General features: G+C 37.2%; 1 protein-coding gene across 1 annotated transcript in view; it reads right to left on the bottom strand.

The window, feature by feature from the left end:
• itgav (integrin, alpha V) overlaps positions 1 to 18,596 on the bottom strand; it is a 66,397-nt gene that overhangs the window by 40,744 nt on the left and 7,057 nt on the right. Inside the window, exons 2-6 of the mRNA XM_055015101.1 lie at positions 16,966 to 17,093; positions 6,319 to 6,410; positions 3,879 to 3,993; positions 2,224 to 2,285; positions 398 to 446 (exon numbers count right to left, since the gene is read on the bottom strand). Of these exons, the coding sequence (XP_054871076.1) occupies positions 398 to 446; positions 2,224 to 2,285; positions 3,879 to 3,993; positions 6,319 to 6,410; positions 16,966 to 17,093 (446 nt within the window). The remainder of the gene's footprint in view (positions 1 to 397; positions 447 to 2,223; positions 2,286 to 3,878; positions 3,994 to 6,318; positions 6,411 to 16,965; positions 17,094 to 18,596) is intronic.

Here is an 18,596-nt window from a genome sequence, read left to right on the forward strand (position 1 = left end):
CACAGCTTGGTATATCATTGGTGAGATTCTAACATAATCCTTCACTAAACAGGAAACCTGTGAGCAGACGACTACAGTAAAAGCCCTATTGAAGCTGTAATAAAGGGCAAGTGTCCTTTAAGGCCTGTGGGAAACCCCGATCATGGAGACCTGCTATCAGTCTGTCCGCCAGCTGGCAGCACAACTTTGTCAGGGGGAATCCTCGTTCTGGTTCTGTTTGTTATTCATAGTGAGACGCCACAGAGACCTTCAGCTGGTGGAAATGTGAAAGCAGACGGATGAAGTGAAAATGAAGCCGTTTGGTGCAGAACTGTTTCTATTTGAGTCTCCACACCTGCTTTAAAGCTGCAACAACAACAAGACATTCAGACAGTCGGTCTGTTGGTGCGACACTCACCCTGCCAGTAGAAGCTGCCAGGTCCTCCCACCACCACTTTGTTGTTCTTCTGAAGCCACAACAAGGACAAAGGGAGAGAAAATCAGAAACATTTAGCAGCTTTCACTTCTTATTCAGTCCCCCGGATCAGTGGAGGCCACATTCTTGTTCCCAGATGTGTGATGTTTACATGGAGAAACATGTACTGCTGGTCTGGAACCAGCCACCAACCCAAGAGTCTAGTTACTGTGGAACCTGACGCTACACTGCTGACTTATTTTCCTGATGCAGTGTCACATTTTATAGTCAGCGACCTCCAAACTTTTTTGCACCACGGACCGGTTTTAAGCAAGACAATTTTCTACGGACTGGTCATCACCCACATAACAACAAATTATAGTTTTTTATTTTAAAAAGTGCCCTAAACAAGTAAAATTAATTGCATTTTTATTGCTAAATATGTATCAAGTCGTTCCCTCTTTTCAAAGAAGCTCTCTGGAGACGTTTGTTATTTATTAATTTTGGCAGGGGATAGATCAACAGCATCAATGCAGAAAACAAGCACAGAAGGAAGTGATAAACTTTCAAAATAAGAAACCCTGCAGACTCCACTGGAAACAAAATAAAAAATAAAACATTTTTATTTCTCCGTCAAGGAGGTGGAGCGTCAGCAGAGTTATGTGACGATCTGTGCTGGTTTGTCTGTCTGTCTGTCTGTCTGTGTGGAACATTACACAAAAACGGATTAACAGATTTGGATGAAATTTTCAGGGAAGGTCAGAAATGACACAAGATCCAACATATTAGATTGTGGATGTGATGCGGCTCATAGTCTTGATCCAGGGATTTGTTAAAGATTTCTGTATCATTGCGAGATAGCAGCATGGCGTCACTGTAACTATGACAACAAGTGAACACTAGGTCATCTGCCTGCTGATGATCACGATTGTGATGCTACTACAAATCCACCGCTGCAGACTTATCAGAACTTATCCATCAGAAATGATAGAAGGAACAAATGATTAAATTGTGGGGGTGTTTCTGAGTCCCATCAATTCCCACCACCTGCTACATGTTTAGGTAACGTGATTTAGTATCCGTACATAATGTACACATGCATAACACACACCTGTGCTCAGCGCCAGATCATTTTGTTTGTGGGTTCATCTATATTAAATGGACACATTCTATGTTGCCGTGATTTCTGGCACAAAATTTTTCGAAATTTCAGCCATTGAAAATGAAACGACTGAGCAGCCTTGGTGGAAAACTGCACTGTCTGAGTGCTTTCTTATTTTCTCTGTACAGTCCAGTGGTTAGAGACCGCTGCTTTACTCTACCAGTCAAATATCCTTGTCGGGTATTAACTTTAATTAATAAATTTGTAAGGTAGTTTGGTACAGTATATAATGTTACAGGGCCTTTACCTTAATATCGAAGCTGGTGAGTTAAATTTAGATACTAAATACTAAGAAGAAAACCAAACAGAAACACTCACACTAACTGTTTGGACCCGAGTATTGATGAGTAGCTTAACTCAATTTAATTAATCTACTCACTTACATCTACTACTTTGTGCAGGAAACAAGCACAGATGGAAGTGACGGGAAGATGATCTAATCTTTTTTCCAAATAAAACACCCTGCAGACTCCGCTGGAACTAAAGAAACAAATAAAACGTTTTTATTCTGTCTGTGCAGCCTGGTTGTTGGAGACCGCTGTTTTACTCAACTAGCAAAATATACTTGCAACAAGAGTGAAGTTTAATCTAATATGAATGTGAGTTGACCTGATTCCACGGTGAAGCAGTGAATGTTGAGTTTTCCACATCAGTGCTGGTTTCCTACCTTCAGGAAGTCGGCGCTGAAGCCGGCCTGGCAGAAGCCCTGCCCTTCAGGTGAGCTGGCAGCTGAACAGAGAAATAAAACAGCAACTTTAGATCACATATAAAATAAAATAAAAATAATCAGGTGTGATGCAGCCTCAAGCACAGACTGAAAAACCTGAACTAGAACTACAAACAAGGAAATTAGCTTCTCTTACAGTGGCTAATGCTATGTTAACGGCTAGCGGCTAAGTGAGAAGGCAGCCACAAATTAACCTGAAACAGAATCTGGAAAACAGTAATTAATTAAACTTTCAGATCTGGACCTTAGTGGAAAATAAAAGAGATAGAACATTGAAATAATAGAGAAGAACAGCAGGAGACGAACTGATCAATCTCAGTCAATCCAACACAAACAGAGGTGAACGTCCTCATTTAATCATTCCTGTTTCTATTTTACAGTATTTAGAGAATTCTGAGCCTCTCGGGAAACATTCTGTGCCATTTTTGTCCATTTTTAAGTCTGTATGGACAATTTTTAACCAATTTAAAGATTTTTTAGAGTTACTAGAAAAGTTCTTGATTATTTTGGAGAATTTTGAATCACTCTGGAAATGCTTTGAGTCGTTTTTGTCACCTTTGAAGCCAATTTGGACGATTCTTCAACTAATCTGAAAAAAATGTGAGCCACTTTGACAAAGTTTTGAGTCATTTTACAGAATTTTAAGTCATCTTTGTCAAATTTTAAATCCTTCTGGAAACATTTTTGTCAGCTGATCCCACATAAACAGAGAAAAGCGTCCTGATTTAATCACTCCTGGTTCATTTTTCATATTCAGTTATAGTCACCCTTATTAATAAAGAAGTCTTGATATGAATGACAAGCTCTCTGTTGTCACATGATGTTAAAACATTACTTTAATGTGTATTGGTCCCAAATATTGGTTATCGGCCCTTCAGGATTACCAATAATCAACATCGGTATGAGACTTAAAAAACAATAAAACATATAGGTCGATACCTAGAACTAATTTCTTCATTCATTCACATTTTTAAAATTATTTACCTTTTACCCCACTGTAGTTTGTCAGTATTGATAAACTCAAACAAAAACAAATTCCCCTGAATGTGACTCAATCAGGATCTAGTTTATGCAACATAAAGAGCTTTGTGATTGATATGTTTTCAGACGCTCCTGCCATCACAGTTAAACCGAGCTTTCTGGTAGCACTTTGTTTTTATGACTGGACTGATTAGTCAACATGGTGGTTAAACTTTGGGCTTAGAGTGTTGTCATCTGATTCTCCCATGCATGTAGCTCTGGTACTGCCTTAGTCTCGACCAACCCCTGATTGGAAATATCTGACACTCGAACTGTTTAATCCTGTTAATTAGCGAGATATAACTCTCTACTGAGCAGGTAGTGTCTTTTAATAGCTTGCACTTTGTAAATAATATCCTGAGCGAACAGTATGTGAGCTGTGAGAGTGTAGCTGGACAGCTAAGGTGACGTACAGGTTTACTCTATTACACGGTGATGCTACAAACTATTGAAGTAAAACCGGCGTGAAATTTGAAGTTGCAGCTTCTCAACCGAAGTTACTACGGTTCGATATTAATTATCTATTAACCGCAGAAAAGTCAGACATATAAGGGGAACAAAAGAAAAGAACTCACAGGATCTGCAGGGCGAGTACTCGACTACTTTGTCTCCCTTCTTGAGGTAACAGGTTCCCACCGGCTCACGCTCAGAGACGCCAAAGGTCGACCACTGGTACAGGGGAGCACAGGCCTGGAAACACACAAATATTCAACATATAGTAAAAAACACTCCAAGCAAAAACTTCAGTCTACATTTTACTGTAAGCAGAGAACATGACGTGAGGAAACTAATGTTATCTAGCAGTTCCTCCTTAGATGTTTGCCCTGGAAAGTAATTCCAGCTGGATTGCTAAAGTTACAGCTAAGGTGCTTTTCCACTAAATACACATCCAGGAACTTTCCCAGAAGTTAAAGTTCCTCCAGAGAATTGTGACTCGTGTTTCCACCGCAAGGCCAAAAGCCTCAGGAGATCCTGTGAGGATCTGAGCCTCTGAATGTTATCCACCAATCTCCTTAGTGTTATTGTTCTGTTGTTTGTTGCCTCTGCTTCGTTTTCTCTTCCCCCTTGACCCTCACCCCGACCGGTCAAGGCGGACATCTGCCCTCCCTGAGCCTGGTTCTTCTTCTTTAGATTCATGGGGTTTTCCGTGTATGATTATGTAGGCTATTAACTTTAATTTCTACATTAATAAGGTAATTTGGTACAGTATTTACTATTGTAGGGTCTTTACCTTAAAATTAAAGGTAGTGAGGTTCATGTGAATAATAAATAATACTAAGAAAACTGAACAGAAACACTCACATTAAGTGTTTCAGGAACTGAGTATCTACTAGTAACTTAAGTCGATTTAATTAAACTACTCACTTACATTTGCATAATCTGGAACTATCTTCCCCTTTGCACCTGCTACCTTATGCACCTTACCGTATTTATTTACAGAAATGACACATTTATATATAACTGCACTTTGTATGTAATTTCTGCACTACTTAAAGTCATTACGTTCTCACATATGTGCCGAAATGTGCACTATCCAGAAGTGCGACATCAGTTACACTACTGTTTTTATAGTGTTTAACCCTATGGAGCCCAGCGTAGTGCGGGCGCTACAATTGCATATTCATTTTTGCTTGGCGGTGGATTTGAAACCAGATAAGATAGATCAATCATTCTTCTTGCATATAAAATCTAGGCAGCTAGACAAACATTTCACACATTCACCAGGTCTCAGAGCACTATTTCATTGCAGTGATAGGTTTGTAAAAATACACAATAAAGCCCACATAACAAAAATCTTTATAAATGGGACCATGGGATGTTGTAAAACTTTTTAACAAATTTAAGGGCTACAGCTGTGCAATTTCTGTATTTTGAAATATATGTGGAAAAAAACAAAATTCTTTTTTTTTTAGGTTTACTGCACTTTTAAGCAACTTATTGTAGTAGTTAAGACATTAGTCAATACATATTATTAAAACTTGGGACATAAGGGTTATATTGATGTAAAGCAATAAAAATACTCCAAAAAATTGCAGACTTGCACAATGGTAGGTCTAAAATGGTTAATACACCACATGAGCAAACTTTAAAATAATAATCTCCTCCTACTGTTTTCCTAATTATATTTTCACATACTGTTGTTCTTCTAGATGTTTATGTGCAACGCTAATATTTATGTCAATATTTCCATTTATGTAAGAATCTGCAAAGCTACTGGCATGTGCAAGGATGTTATTTCTATTCAGTACTTCTGTATATCTTGGTTTATTTGGGATATTTTTTTTATTTTGTACTACTTCATTTCCTTAATGTTTGCACTATCTTTGCTGTTGTAACACTGTGGGATTAATAAAGGCTTATCTTATATGTTACATTTGCACATTTCTTGCTGCATTTTTGAAAAGTTTTGTGAACACACTGACAGGATCCCTTAATGTTAGTAGTTAAATTAGTTTCTTCAAGTGCTTGTTCAAGCAGAACTGTTGGATTCGTTGGGTTTCTCCATGCTACATAACAATGAAACATGCACTGAGATGACTTCTGTTGTGAATTGGAGCTGCAGATGTAGAACGTAATGTAAACAGAATTGAAATTGGTTGATCCCACTATGAGCAAAGCAACCTGTTTGCAGTAAAAACAGAGACTTTAAGAGGCAACAAATGAGGAAAATAAATGTTCCAGATGTTGCAGCCTAACTGGCTTGTACAGGAGAACAGCTGGTGTGCTGAACAGAACAATATGTACTGTCCAGATAAAACTAAGCTGCACAAGTGGATGATTTGTTCTTCTCTCCAATGCTGGGTGTGTGACAACGCTGCAGAAGATGCCAGCATCATTTACCAATCCAGGAGTTTATAAACCTTTACAAACTGCAAACCTCCTAAGTAGAGACCTTTTTTTAAGCTTAACACAGAGTCCTCGGGGTTCAGATACGCAGGCAGAAGAACTGATGTCCTGGGAAGCTTTTTGTGGTGGAAATGCATCATGAGGTTTAACTTTCGGTGCGTTTCTTACCAGGATGTGTTCTCCATCAGATCGTACCGAGGCCCCGAACCACTGCTTGGATTTAAACTCCATCTGTTTCCCGTCAGTATTCCTCCTGTCATCTGCAAAGAAAAACACAGAAATGTTGTTATACACTCATTTAAATGACACAAATATCAGAGAACATCCAGGGGAAAAACATGGACCAGAAGAAATGGCAAATTTCAATGACAGCAGGATGAAAGACTCAAACTACCAAAATAAAAGTCTGACGGGATTAAAAATCAATAACAGAGCAGGTAATGACAAAGTTACATTACAAACGATGCAAACTTAAATGTATTATTTATATTCTCCAGTGACTAATTTGCACAAAATCTCCACAATTAAACTATTTCTCTTGCTTTTTGTATTTTACAAACCCTTCATTACACTCACTGCTAATTTCACTTACAACAGTGCTTCGTTTTTATCTCATTACACTTAATACATGCAACATTTTTTAATCTATACATTAATGTTATGCACTAACATTTAAAGCCCTTGTGTGTGAAAATCTATTTGGCAATAAATCCTTTCTGATTCTGAAATTCTCCCTTGAGAAATAAATCTAAACGGTGCTTCAGTTTTAAGCTGTTAATAAATGCAAAAAAATTAGCTCAGAAACCACGTTGAATAGGAAAAAAATTACTTTCTCCTTCGTAAAGTTGCAGCAGCTTGGGGCATTATCGCCATCTCTTTGTGGTCGTTTTGTGTCACCTTGTGGTCGTTTTGTGTCTCTTTGTGGTCGCTTTGTATCTCTTTGTGTTAGTTTTGTGTCTCTTTGTGGTCATTTTGTGTCTCTTTGTGGTCATTTTGTGTCTCTTTGTGGTCATTTTGTGACTCTGTGGTCATTTTGTGTCTCTGTGGTAGTTTTGTGTCTCTTTGTGGTCATTTTGTGACTTTGTGGTCCTTTTGTGTCTCTTTGTGGTCATTTTGTGTCTCTTTGTGGTCATTTTGTGACTCTTTGTGGTCGTTTTGTGTCTCTTTGTGGTCATTTTGTGTCTCTTTGTGGTAGTTTTGCGTCTGTGTTAGTTTTGTGTCTGTTTGTGGCTGTTTTGTGTCTCTTTGTGATCATTTTATGATCTAATGATAAAGTAGTTAAAATCTTCCTGCCAAATCACAATAAAAAAAAGCTTTTAAAAAAGTAAAACACGCAGCAGCTGTTCAATGAAGGAAGCCTGACTATTGTTTCTAATCATTTTAAGTGGCATGTTTTTTTCCCTTCACCTAACTTTCCATTGAAATGAGGATAAACTTAGAATTCAGGCGGCCTTATGACACACAGCTGAGGCTATAAATGACCCTGTGGTGCTTTAACCGTCTCCAGGATCTAAATCTGACAACAGATGGACAGACGGGATGGATATTTGAGGAAGGACTGGAAGAAAGACAGAAGAAAATCACACATGCAGCCATACAGCCCTGTGTTTCCTGTACTTCACATGGTTTCTTAACATTCATGATGAAACGTAGCCACCATTAGCGGATAAATATTCAGCCTGGTTGACATGTTACACACAGACAGTGAGGAAATGTTTGGGATTTTTCCATGGGGGCGGGAAGTCCAGCCTGCTGACAAACCCTGGCTGTGGCTGCTAAATTTAACTTCCTCTGATTCTCAGGAATAACTTTGGATGACGGAGCTGAGATCAGTTTCACCAGACTGTGTGGATGAAAGCACAAAAGGATTAGTTTCCCCGAGTTATTTCATCCCTAATGTGCAATTATGGCTGGTGAATCAGCAAGTGTTTCGCTGCCAGCTAGTTACCATGTTAACAGCACTGTCGCCATGACAACTGTCTCTTTGTTTATGTTTGTCAATGGAGGACTTCACGCCTCAACCAACGAAATTAGCATGTGTCAACATCATGAGAAGCAGCTCTGTGATGCTCTAAAGCTAATGATGCTAATGCCGATGTCCACACGTTTAATGTGTTAGCATGCTAGCATTTGCTAAGTAGCACTTAACTTGACAGGTTTTTGTCAGAGCATAACATTGGTTAGATAAAAAGCCAATAAAGTGATTATATTTCATGTCAAGCGGAACAAGAAGGCTTGATTCAACATAATCACATGTTAAACTCATGGCGGCGGCACTGGAGGAAAAGTAGAATTCACTCAATCAGATATGATGAAGCAGGAAACTGAATTTGCTCCGCAGTAATTTAAATTAAATAAAGAACAAATTTAATCAGCGTGGATGCAATCTGAGGGTGCAGTTATGAATTAACCCTTTTTATTCACTGTGGACTGTTTTCTAAACTGTGATATAAAGTCCTGCACCTCTATGGAAACAGCACAACCTTGGCTAGAAGCAGAGGAAACTCTCTAACACGTTTTGTGCAGTTTCACAAAATCATAAAGCCATAAATTTAAAAAAATATACTAATTGAAAGCCGAATATATTTTATTATTAACCCTACAGGTACTTGCTCCCCTGTATACAACTTCTAAGCCATGTTGCATTTAATTTGTTGCTTAAGAATGTTTTATTTCTGCTATATCTCTGTGTAAACACAACTGGCATTTCACCTTACAGGATTTTTGTCATGTGATTTTAATTGCAGCTGAGGCAAAAATGGTTTCTCAGTCACAATGTTTGGCTCAGTATATTTTGTTTTTGCACAAGATCTGTTTAGTGACTGTGAAGGACAGACGGGAAGTTACAAGTCTGGTGATTCTTTCTGCTTTTACTCTTTCTAGTTTTAACAAAAGGTGGAATTTTAGCGATCAGTTAAAGAAAGCACACTTTTAAAACCTGCAGACAAATTTTGGGTTTCAACAACAGTTGGGAAGTCAAAAGTCTGATGACGCTTTGTGTTTTTACTTTTCTAGTTTTAATAAACTGTGCAATTTTAGCGATAGGTTAAAGAAAGCATGCTTTTAAAATGTATTTTTGAATTTTCAGGTTATGAAGAAGCATAAAACATTTAACCAGACAGACATAGAAGAAGAAGAAGAAGAAGAAGAAGAAGAAGAAAATCTGGTTAGTGACTTTCCAGGACAGTCAGGAAATTAAAAGTGTGATGATTCTTTGTGTTTTAACTCTTTCTGGCTGTGATAAACGGTGAGATTTTGGCGATCATCAAAGAAAACATGCCACAGACGAGAAGAAGAAGAAGAAGAAGAAGAAGAAGAAGAAGAAGAAGAAGAAGAAGAGGAAGAAGAGGAAGAAGAGGAAGAAGAAGAAGACGAAGAAGAAGAAGACGAAGAAGACGAAGAAGAAGAAGACGAAGAAGAAGAAGACGAAGAAGACGAAGAAGAAGAAGACGAAGAAGAAGAAGACGAAGAAGAAGAAGACGAAGAAGAAGACGAAGAAGAAGACGAAGAAGAAGACGAAGAAGAAGAAGAAGAAGAAGAAGAAGAAGAAGAAGAAGAAGAAGAAGAAGAAGAAGAAGAAGAAGAAGAAGAAGAAGAAGAAGAAGAAGAAGAAGAAGAAGAAGAAGAAGAAGAAGAAGAAGAAGACTGTATTTTTTGTTATTTTCAAGATCTGGTTGTGACGTTCAAGGACAGTCAGGAAGCTAAAGGTCTGATGATTCTTTGTGTTTTTATTCTTTCGAGCTGTGATAAATGGTGTAAATTTGGCAATAGTTTAAAGAAAACATGCTTTTAAAACCTGCAGAAAAGTTGTCGAGATCTAATGAACAGGTAGACACATAGAACATTTAATCAGACAGACTAAGTGATAATGTTCGTATATCTTATATCTACAGAGAATGTGGGTCATAATTACATCTCTCTTTTTCAACAGGCTTCCTGAAACAAGCTGCCAAGTAAACCCATCAGACATATAAATACAGACCACACCACGACTGGCCGAGTCACACTTCTAAAAGTAAAATAAAAAAACCCCGGCAGGAACAAAAGCTAGCGGTGCATCACGGGTGAGACGGCCAGAACAGAACAGAAAAACACTGAGTCAGAGTCGTATCAACACACACACAGAAGAATTCCAGTTAATTCTCCTCTCTGGTCCAGTAAAGCTTTGGCCAGCGATCATGCAGGTCAAATCAACAACAAAGGCCTCTATTGTGCTAGAAAACACACACACACGCACATACACGAGGCAACGCAACTAGGCCACTCGCTAACAGTATTACAGCCGGAGGGAACGAAGCCCGCGAGCGATTCTGGTTTCTGTCGCAGCCTAAAGGGTTTGTGTTTTGCTCAAAGGCACCTCAGCGGGGCAGATGTAAACGTGGGGCTACAAGCTGAATGCATCCGAAAAGTAAACATCCTGCTCTGCAAGACTTATTGAGGCAGCGTAAGACAAATTCACCTTTTATGGACATAACAGGCCTGAAACGGCACACTGCATGATGGCAGGTATTCCAGTGGTAATAGAGCTACAGCTATAAATCACAGTCTGACATATGAGCTTATTAAAGACATAAATGCAGCCGTATGCATCTCAGCCAATAAGTACAAGTACAATAGGTCTGAGGTAATTCAGAAAGAGTATTTCCAGGTTTATTTTACATTACATCACTGTCCTCTAGTATGCATCTTAACAAACAAAACAAAAAGAACGACAATGAGTGAAATACAGTTGACCATATACTGATAAAACTGTTTTAATTAACTGAGACTCAAAGTTTGGAGCAAATTCAGCCTGCAGTTTTTAACAGTAAATAACCTGCAATGTTGTAAAATACTGTCAAAGGTATTTATATTGGGAGCAGAGCAAACATGCAATTACCTTAACCAATCCTCGGCCATGTTAACAATAACAATCGATTAGTTCTATGTACTGGTAAAACTGTTTTTAACCACTGAGAATTCAAGTTTGCAGCAAAATCAGCTCAGCTGCAGTAGTATAATAAAGGATAGATAAAGTAAACACCATGATAATCGATGACAAAAGAATTATCAAAAACTGCCATTCAACAACGGTTTTAACATATTAAACACAGAAAAAACGTGCAGTTTTAAACAATAAATAACCAGTAAAGTTATTAAATGTTAGTAAAATGTATTCATAATCGGAGCAGAGCATCATTGATATGCTTCATTATCGACCTGCTGAAAGACGCTGCGTTAGCATTTGACTATCCTAGCTTAGCATCGTTAGCATTAGCCTCAGGTAGCTAGCTGCACTGCACAGCTGGCAGACACTTTCACAGAATTCATCAACACAACCTGCCACAGTGAGTATTTAGACAGCAGAGAGGTGCGTTCGTTTTATGCAACTCTTATGGGCGATCAGCAAACACACCTGTAACTAATAAACAGCAAAAGAGCCGCTGCACCAAAGCTACGACATGTTTTCTGACATGTCAATGCTAGTTAAAGTTGCTCTATATTAGTTAAAGTTGCTCTAAAATTATTTAAGGTTGACTTACACTTTAATGAGTTAAAGTTGCTCTATATTAGTTAAAGCTGCTCTTAATGAGTTAAAGTTGCTCTATATTAATAAAAGTTGCTCAAAAATGAGTTAAAGTTGCTCTATATTATTTAAAGTTGCTCTTAATGAGTTAAAGTTGCTCTATATTAAAGTTGCTCTATATTAGCTAAAGTTGCTCTATATTAGTTAAAGCTGCTGAAAAATGAGTTGAAGTTGTTCAAAAACTAGTTAAAGTTGCTCTAGATTAGTTCAAGTTGCTCTATATTATTTAAAGTTGCTCTATATTATTTAAAGTTGCTCTATATTATTTAAAGTTGCTCTTACTGAGTTGAAGTTGCTCTATATTAAAGTTGCTCTATATTAGTTAAAGCTGCTCAAAAATTAAAGTTGCTCAAAAATGAGTTGAAGTTGCTCTATATTATTTAAAGTTGCTCTATATTATTTAAAGTTGCTCTATACTAGTTAACGTTGCTCTATATTATTTAAAGTTGCTCTATAATAGTTAAAGTTGCTCTTACTTAAAGTTGCTCAAAAATGAGTTACAGTTGCTCTATATTAATTATTATTAATCTATCTTATTAGATATATAGATAAAATCTATATTATTATTAATCTAAATTAGTAAAAGTTGCTCTATATTAGTTAAAGTTGCTCTAAATGAGTTAAGTTTCTCTATATTATTTAAAGTTGCTCTATAATAGCTGAAGTTGCTCTATATTATTTAAAGTTGCTCAAAAATTAGATAAAGTTGCTCGATATTATTTAAAGTTGCTCTAAATGAGTTAAGGTTCTCTATATTATTTAAAGTTGCTCTATAATAGCTGAAGTTGCTCTATATTATTTAAAGTTGCTCTAAATGAGTTAAGTTGCTTTATATGAATGCTAAATTAATTTGCTGCATAATAGCCTAAAATGAGGAAACAGTAACAGATTTGCATCAGTGGATTCCTATGAAAACAAACTGCTCTTTAAGTAACTTCAAGTCGCCCACAAGAAAAGAGGAAACTTCCACTTAATGGCATTTTTTCTGCTGAACGACCTCCGTCAGAAAGGAAACAAAGCCAGTGCATGTACAGTACTGATGTCTGTGTTGTGTATCTGGAGGGGGCAGGGCGTCGCTGTTTTCAGACTCTGGTGTATTTGTTGCTTCCTATTTTCGAGGCTGAGGTCTCCCACAGAATACCAACCAGACTCACACACAATGTTCTTACTCTTCACTAGAACAGACTGCCAAAGCGTTGTTCCCGCTGAAGCTGAAATACGTCTCGTCCAACTCAATCCGAAGATTTAGCAGCAAACGCAGGGAATGTGAAGAATTCAGTTCTGTCTGTAACGAGCCAAAAGTGTAGTAAAATGACCTAAATCTAGTCCTTGGATTAATGATCTGTAGGGGCTTAGAAAACCTGACTTGTATAATAAGAACGACAACTTCAGTTTTATAAACAACTTCACTGTGTAGACGCTCATAATCAAACAATATTGATGCAGAGAAGCTTTTAATTTTTAGAAAAGGATGAGTTAGATACAGAAAACAGATGGATGATCTCTAAATTTTTCTGAATTTATAATTATTGTTGTTGTTGTTTGTAAATATATTTTATGTTTACCCTCATTGTAAGTTTTGCCCTTCTACTGCTTTCCAACACTGAATCATGGTCAATTTAAAATAATTTTCAATATTTTTAAAAGACTCTTTAATGTCAAAGTGAAAACAGATTTCTACAAATTAATGTGAATTAATTAAAAATATAAAATGTAAAATAGGTGATTGCATAAGTATTCGCACCCTTCAAGTCTAGCATGCAGTAGATGTATCTTTGGCCGTAACACAGATATACGTTTCAATGTATTTTTTTGAATTTAGTTTATTTCATTGTATCTTACTTAATAATTTATTTATTTAATTAATTATTTAATTATTTATTTACTTAATTATTTATTTTAATATTTATTTATTTTATTATGCATTTGCTTATTTATTTACTTATTCATTTAATTATTTGTTTACTTATTTAATTAATTGTTTGCCAATTTATTGTCGTATTTACTTATATATTTATTCATTTATTTATTTATTCATTTAATGACACTTTTTGTTTATTCATTGGTTTGTTTATTTATTTAATGACTTAATTGCTTACTAATTTATTGTCGTATTTACTTATTCAATTACTTAATTGTTTATTTACTTATTTATTTATTCACTTCATTGTTTACTTATTTATTTACTTACTCATTTATTTAAATTTAAATTAAATTTAATTATGTAATTTTTGCATTTTTATGTTGTATTTGATTTATTTTACTATTTATTCCTGTTTTAATCACATGGTAATGTAAATTAAATCACAAATTTTGCCATTTTTCCTTTTTTTTATTAGAAAATTTTATAAGGAAATGGAAAAAACAAACAGAATCAATAAAACTAGTATTGACAAAAGCAAACTGTTCTCTAGTTTTTATTTAATGTAACCAACTACAACAGACAACAGATCAGTTTTCATCCAATTGTACAGGAAATTAGAAGCAAATGTTAAGAAATTTTTAAAAAATGAATGCCCATTTTTGTCCACTTTTGCCCACTATGTGAATATTAGATATTAGATAAACGGTTGATGGAGCTAATTTTTCTTGCTAGGTGCAATTAAACAATTCCAGAAACGGAACACAACAAAATAGCTGAAACAGATAAAGCAAACTTTCAATGGAGAATCTAAAAATCATGATGAAAACATGTAATTTCTGTTATTAATGTGCTAATCTGATGTTTTTGCGTACTTTCTGTCTTTCGAACCAAATCTGTTTCCACTTCACTTTGGTACATTTTGCATTTATTGATGCTAAAAACCTTTTGAAACCTTCTTTTTCAATTTTTCTGCATTTTCACCAAAGTTTTTAATGCGGATACAGACGAGGCTTTTGTTTCTGAAAGTTTAATCAGAAGCAGTTGTGCTTTACACGTAGTACAAAGCTTAAGAAATCTGAGTCTGCACCAACACATCAAAGATAACTTTATTTGCTCCTTTAGGGCAAGTCAATGCATTGTCATCATCGGTGCAACAGTCAGTGGTTTCTACATGAACCGTGCTGCCCGGAGGGAACATTTAAAGTTATATCATCCCCACGTGGGTGTTTCTGCTCCGTGTTTTCTCTCAGCTTTTCACTGGATCTTTAGGTTTTTCTTTGCACTGAAGTTTGCAGAAGATTTAAGACGAAATCAAACTAAACTAACACAAGACAATCAATTGATTTTAACCATAGATTAAAAAAAAGTGATTCATATCCCTGTCTGGGTTGATTATGAAACCATTAGTCACATTATATTGAGTGTAGTCACCATAAAGAGGCTGCAGCATTTCATTTAGAGGATAAGGCGTGTTTTGAAATGCTACCTGTCGTACATTGTGCAGTAGTTGATTTAAAATCTTTATCGTGAGGCAACGGTGTCCACACCCAGTGAGAAGGCGATAAGTTGGCAATAAACCAGCTGAATTAATCGGCCTAAATGCAATCCAAAACAACTGAACTGCATCGTATTCAGCGGCGTTAGTCCGTCCTACATCATATATACGAAGGAGAAGGACAGAAAAACTCAGAAACACCTGTTAATAAAACGCAGATCAACACAAGGAAACACCCGTCCTGCTCAGAATTCTACACAGCTGTGAATGAACCCCGAACACCTTCCATAAATACTGCATTTTGTAGCTTTTTTTGTCTTAATATTTGCCACTTTTGCTAACAAAGAATAGATGAAAACAACACCACTGCAGCAATATCATGCCTGTGGTGTCCTCTGTGTAAGGTTGTGGACTCCTCAAGCAAAAATGACAAAAAGATAAAATAAATACAACTTGAACTTGTCAGAATGCTGGTTAACTCAGCTATCCTATATCCTGTATACACATCCTGCTTATCATTTCTTCTCCTGCCTTCTTTTTGGCTCAAAACATATTGTTGTCAGGCAGGAAACAGGCTGAACTGCTGCTTTTTGTTGGCATGAATTGCTGATAAGAGTTCTCATCCTTCACATTCTTCTACAATATTATTCAAAGCACAGACAAAACTGCATCAGAAAACAGAAATCTCCCTGAGAAGTGTGTTTTCACAAAGGAGCATCCCAACAAACACTGACACGCTGCATTAAATCAATATTTACAGTGATGCGGTGAGCGTTTCTCTGCTCCTGTTCGCTTTCACAATGCAGCAGAATGAATTAATTACGCTATTATTATCACTGTGGGCTGGAGATTCTGGTATTGTGCAAAAACAGAAGACTTTAAAAAAGGGAGTTTGATGACAGAAACAGTCCACGGACGAGTCCACACACCTCCACCTCCACCAAACATTCCTGGATGTGTCCCGACATGAGACAGCAGCAGCAGACTGAGCTGAACCCTCGTTACTCCATCAATAACACGCTGTTACCTCAAACTGGGAAAGGTCTGTGATTAGAAGTGAAGCCGACACGGCGAAGGACGGTCCCATCAACTCTGAAGGAACTTTTTAGCTCAAATGTGTCTTTACAGAAGCAGTTATTGAAGTAAACACTTTAAGTTTTCATGCTGAAAGATAGAAATTTAAACCAAATTTCTCGTTACATTATATACACTACCGGTCAAAAGTTTTACAACGCCCCAATTTTTCCAGTTTTTTATTCTAAATTCTGCATCGTTAGCAGCCTTTAAATGCTCGATTTAAACTGGTCTGACTTCACACACAACAGAAAATAATGAAGCATATAAACAAGTGCGGCTGTTGAGGCCGTTTCCAGGTCGACTGGTTGGCCGACCTTTTTAATATTCACCTGTTTTATTTTCCTAACGAGGAAAGTACTGCATCAACAGCATTCCAGGATTAATCCACCTCCCCACACCCCCACCACCAACACCACTTGAGAAACACTGATTTAGGCTAATAAAATTAGCAGGTAGAGCACTCTCAGTCGACTTCGTTCATCTAAAGATAACTTGCAGACTTTTTCTTACTCTGTGAACAACCTATTGGCAGAAGGTGTTCTTTGGTTAACTACAGCTCTGGTGACTTGATACGACTGACCTCAGCTTCACTGTTAACCTCTCCTGCAGCCGTATCAGAGCTGGATCGACTTACTGCTAACGCTAACACAACATTTCCTGCTGATTTACATTAAGAAAGATGGGAGGGGGCAGCTGAGGGTCACTGGGTTCATTCAGTGGAACAGTTGCAGGGTGTCTAAGACGGATTAACTGAGCCAAAGCTGGGCTGCTCTCAGCACGTCGCCACAGCTGCATCATGGGAGTTTCTGGTACCTGTGTTGTCAAACTGCAGCATCTGGCAGCTGGAGGAGGCTCTCCACGGGCAGCTGTAGACAGCTCCTCTCTCCACCACGTTGGAGGACGAAATGTTGGCCCGAGGAGCTCCGATCAGCACGTCTGACCTGAGGAGAGAGGGAAAAATAGTTTAATAACAGGAGAAACAACGGCATCAACTCACACTAAAAGGCCATGTCTGTCACCAAACGCCCCACGCCTGACTGTCTGCACTCTGACTGATTTGTTTTTTAAGTGGTGAAAATTGATTGAGTTCACTATGTGTAAAATCTGGCCCTTTATGCAAGGCATGGTGATGGCAGTATCATGCTGTGGATCAATGTTTGAAGAGCCATAACTTGAGAAATAACACAGCTGGAGGCCTGAAATTTTACAGACTCATTAATTTGTACATTTGCTCTTCAATGGTACAACCCTGCTTTGATAGAATAACACTAACCAGTTATATGATGGTGCAAATTTGATCAAAAACTCTCACAGTTTCTTGTTTCTGTCTTTATTTTTCACCCAAAGAAGCTGAATTTTTTCCTGTGATTTCAAAATATAATAAAATTATAGAGTATGGTGTTAATCAGAGACAAATGTTAAGAGAAAAACAATACTGAAATTTTTTTTTTGCATTTATGGCCAATATGGGACAATTATTGAGCAGGTATGATGGTGAAACCACTCCAATAGTGTTCCAACTGGAAGAGTTCTATAATACAGGGGGTCCTCGGCTTTACTCAACCTACAATGTTTCGTCGTTACGTCGGAACTGGTTACGTGGAACTAGTTGGCGAACGGAGCAGAAGAATATGTAGTCACACGGCACTCTAAGACGGCTTTGTTTACGTTCTCCGGTTGTACGCCACCTTGGACTGTGCTACGTTCTAACTTTTTTCCCTTCATTATGGCTCTCAAGCATAAGTCAGGCTCTTCTGATGGCAGTGCTTCGAAGAAAAGGAAAGTCATCTCCATGGAAGTGAAATTAGATCTAATAAAATGCTCGGAACATGACTTTTCCAACGAACTGCTCGATATCGTGATGTAATTAATGGCTTTGTTTACATTTTCACTGGCGTTCCGACTTACAGAGAAAATCGACTTATGTTAAGCTGTAGAAACGGAACTCCAACGCAAGTCGAGAACCCGATATATTGTTATTTAATTTTTATACCGCCTGTGACCAATAATTTTACATGTTTTACTTTAAAACATATGCATGCACAGAAAAAAAAGACATTTGAATGTTTTAAAAAATTTGGTGAACTGAGTTGGAATGACCCATATGTGGTCATTTAGAGACCAAGTCATCAGGACATCGGACTGAGGTGATAATAACGGGTCCTTCAGCTCTGTTACCAGCCACTTTGGTGAATAACATTTCCTCAAATTCCTGCTTTTAATGCATACCAAGGCCATGATTTGATCACTGGTCTTTGTGTGAAAGGATTTTCTTTTGTTGCGCCTTCTGTCAAAACAAGAAACTAAAGAATTCTGCTCACAGCTGCAGATTTATTGCCCCTCTGGACCTTGATAGTCACTGGCTTCTTTAAGCTAATTAAAATTACATTCCTATTTATTCCTTCTGACACATTTTTACCCTGCGTGAGTTCATTTTCATTGCA

Source organism: Amphiprion ocellaris, chromosome 11 (assembly GCF_022539595.1).
Source record: "Amphiprion ocellaris isolate individual 3 ecotype Okinawa chromosome 11, ASM2253959v1, whole genome shotgun sequence".
Classification (NCBI taxonomy): domain Eukaryota; kingdom Metazoa; phylum Chordata; class Actinopteri; family Pomacentridae; genus Amphiprion; species Amphiprion ocellaris.